Here is a 2,500-nt window from a genome sequence, read left to right as displayed (position 1 = left end):
TCATGTTGTTGACTTTCTGCAGTCCTTGCTGAATGCATTCTCTGAAGCAGCGGAAACTCAGTTTGCATGTGCCTTTGTCCGGGGCCGTGTCGTCGCCGCAACTGCAGGATGGTAAGACCGGCTTGCATGATGCCATGCTGATTCAAACTGTGATATTGTATATACTTGTAGCTGTCAAATTGGTGAGAGCAATGTGACTGCATGATTGTGTTGTGATCATCAGCGGCATACTATACAGTGCAAATTTGATCGCCCTCTTTACACACCGAACAACGATTCGACTGTGTGCGTGTGTGTATGTGTGTGTTTGCTTGTTTCAGGTGGGATCTATCTCCGTTTGACTCGGTGATGCTATCTCTGCTATGCACGCACCATCCTAAATCCACTAGCCAAGATCTGCCTGTGTACCTGCCCAAGGCAAGCCCTAATGTAAGTCATGCGTTTTCATCATTCTGATCCTCGCTATCTGTAGTCTCTCAACCCGTGCCTTACCTTGCCATAACACCGTGGTACAAAGCTTAGCCTTCGTGGGACCCCGGAATTGATCTCCTCATCAGGCAGTACACACAGGCACCTGGCCACCATTCACGGTCATTCAACGTTCATCCTTGGCCTTGCCTCCTGCATTTGACCTCACTCGCCAAGTCGAACTGCACCTGCAGTGATCTTAAGGAGAAAGTTAATAATTAAACCTACAACTCCCTAATCTTCAGGAGAAAGTAATTAACTTAAGTTAGACCTGCAACTCCCTAATCTTGATAAGGAGAAAGTAATTAACTTAAGTTAGACCTGCAACTCCCTAATCTTGATAAGGAGAAAGTAATTAACTTAAGTTAGACCTGCAACTCCCTAGTCTTGATAAGGAGAAAGTTATCAATCTTCAGGAGAAGGTCATTAATTAGACCACACTCACCAAGTCTACCTGAAACTGCCTGATCGTTTAACCCTTTGAAGCCCAAGGACGAGTATACTCGTCCCGAGTGATTTCCCAAGGATGAGTATACTCGTCCAAATATACTCGTCCAAAACGCGCAATGTGTACACATTGAGCATAGATCTCTCTCTGTACAAAGCTTCGTATCTCCGTTGTCCTTTCTTTGATTTTCACGAACGATAGCTTGTTGGAAAGGTACGGAAAAGACCTTTCCAGGGGTGTGTCACGTGTGGCAGCGCGATGCGAAATACCCGAGCGGCGAAGACCGGAACGCGGTTGAATATTTCTAAACTTGAGAATTTTGAAATTTTCGAGTAGAGCTCGCGTGCGCATGGGGTTTCCCCATGACTCATACCAGTGCAGCCCATGCACGATGGGTACCAAGATGACCGCTTGAGCTCGCAGCACGGAGAACTTTGAATCGTTGTTTTGTGTTGAGTAAAAGTCATGAACCGAAGGAAATTGTTACTGTGGGTGGTGTATCTCGTTCAGGCGCGATAGAGCTGCACTCAAGGGACTTGGAGGCGCTTCTGTTGCTTCTGCTTAGTGTCTAGTCTTTATCTTTGGATGGAGGAGATCACAAGCTTTTCAGGGAGCTCCAGATCATGAAATTCCATTGCTGGTGGGTGAATTATGAAATTTTGAAGTCGACAATCCGTGGTTGCGTGCAGCGCTGTGCGAGTGCCTGGGAAATCAGAAAACCCAGCTGGGCTTCAAAGGGTTAAGGAGAAAGTTAACTTACGAAGGACTTCAGGTCAGAAATAGAAAGTGGCTTGGTGGTTTTGACATTGACACGCTGGCAAGTAGTGTCTGGTTCAAGAGGGCGATACAGACAACTGGTGGGTCAGTACTAGTTACCCTAATCTGAGTGAAGAGAGGGTAACAAGGTGGAAGCGATTGGAAATGCTTTAGCACAAGCCGGGCATACACACATCAGGGAATGAATAATTTGTACATCAAGCAGTAGCAGCTCCCACGCTACAGTGACTGAGGCCCGATAGCAAAGCTAAAATTAGCAAGATTGCTCATAGTGTATTGAGCAGGAGCAAAGTAGGGACAAACAAAGATTGTCTGTATCTTATAAACTACAAAAATACTTTCCTCAGGATAAAGAAACAAAAATAGAGTTTTCATTTGTGGCAGCGAGTGCGATCTCCGACCTCTCGTCGAGAGAGCGGGTTTCCTCAGCAATCACACAGTGGTCACTTGTGAGGAGAGTCTCCGAAACGTTTTAATGTTGCTGGCTTGGAAGCTCGTATATTGATATTGTGGACTAATGACATCATATCTGTGTTCTGTCACCTGTCATTATGCAGACACCGCATCGTCTTCTTAGCCTCAAGGTGAGCAAACCATGGCTTGTGTTGTGATTATTCATTCTCCATGGCTTGTCTTGTGATTGTTCATCCTTGTCATACGGTTTACCGTCGTGTGTGAATCTTTCCTCTGTTTGTTGGCTGTCCACTCGTTCTCGTATTTGCCGGCTGTATCCAGTCTTTTCTTGTGACATAGCAGTTGTGAGCTGCTCAGAAGCTGCTCAACTATGATTAGGTTCTTCATGGTGGC

The 2,500-nt window shown here is 45.8% G+C and overlaps 1 protein-coding gene across 4 annotated transcripts in view; it reads left to right on the top strand.

Annotated features, from left to right (window-relative positions):
• LOC135817509 (protein fuzzy homolog) overlaps positions 1 to 2,500 on the top strand; it is a 28,858-nt gene that overhangs the window by 12,111 nt on the left and 14,247 nt on the right. For all 4 annotated transcript variants that reach the window (XM_065330713.1, XM_065330711.1, XM_065330712.1 and 1 more), the window contains 3 exons: positions 23 to 111; positions 321 to 429; positions 2,251 to 2,277. In XM_065330713.1, coding sequence (XP_065186785.1) covers positions 23 to 111; positions 321 to 429; positions 2,251 to 2,277 — 225 coding nt within the window. The remainder of the gene's footprint in view (positions 1 to 22; positions 112 to 320; positions 430 to 2,250; positions 2,278 to 2,500) is intronic.

This window comes from Sycon ciliatum, chromosome 5, assembly GCF_964019385.1.
Source record: "Sycon ciliatum chromosome 5, ocSycCili1.1, whole genome shotgun sequence".
NCBI lineage: Eukaryota > Metazoa > Porifera > Calcarea > Leucosolenida > Sycettidae > Sycon > Sycon ciliatum.
This window is presented reverse-complemented; position numbering and strand designations above follow the sequence as displayed.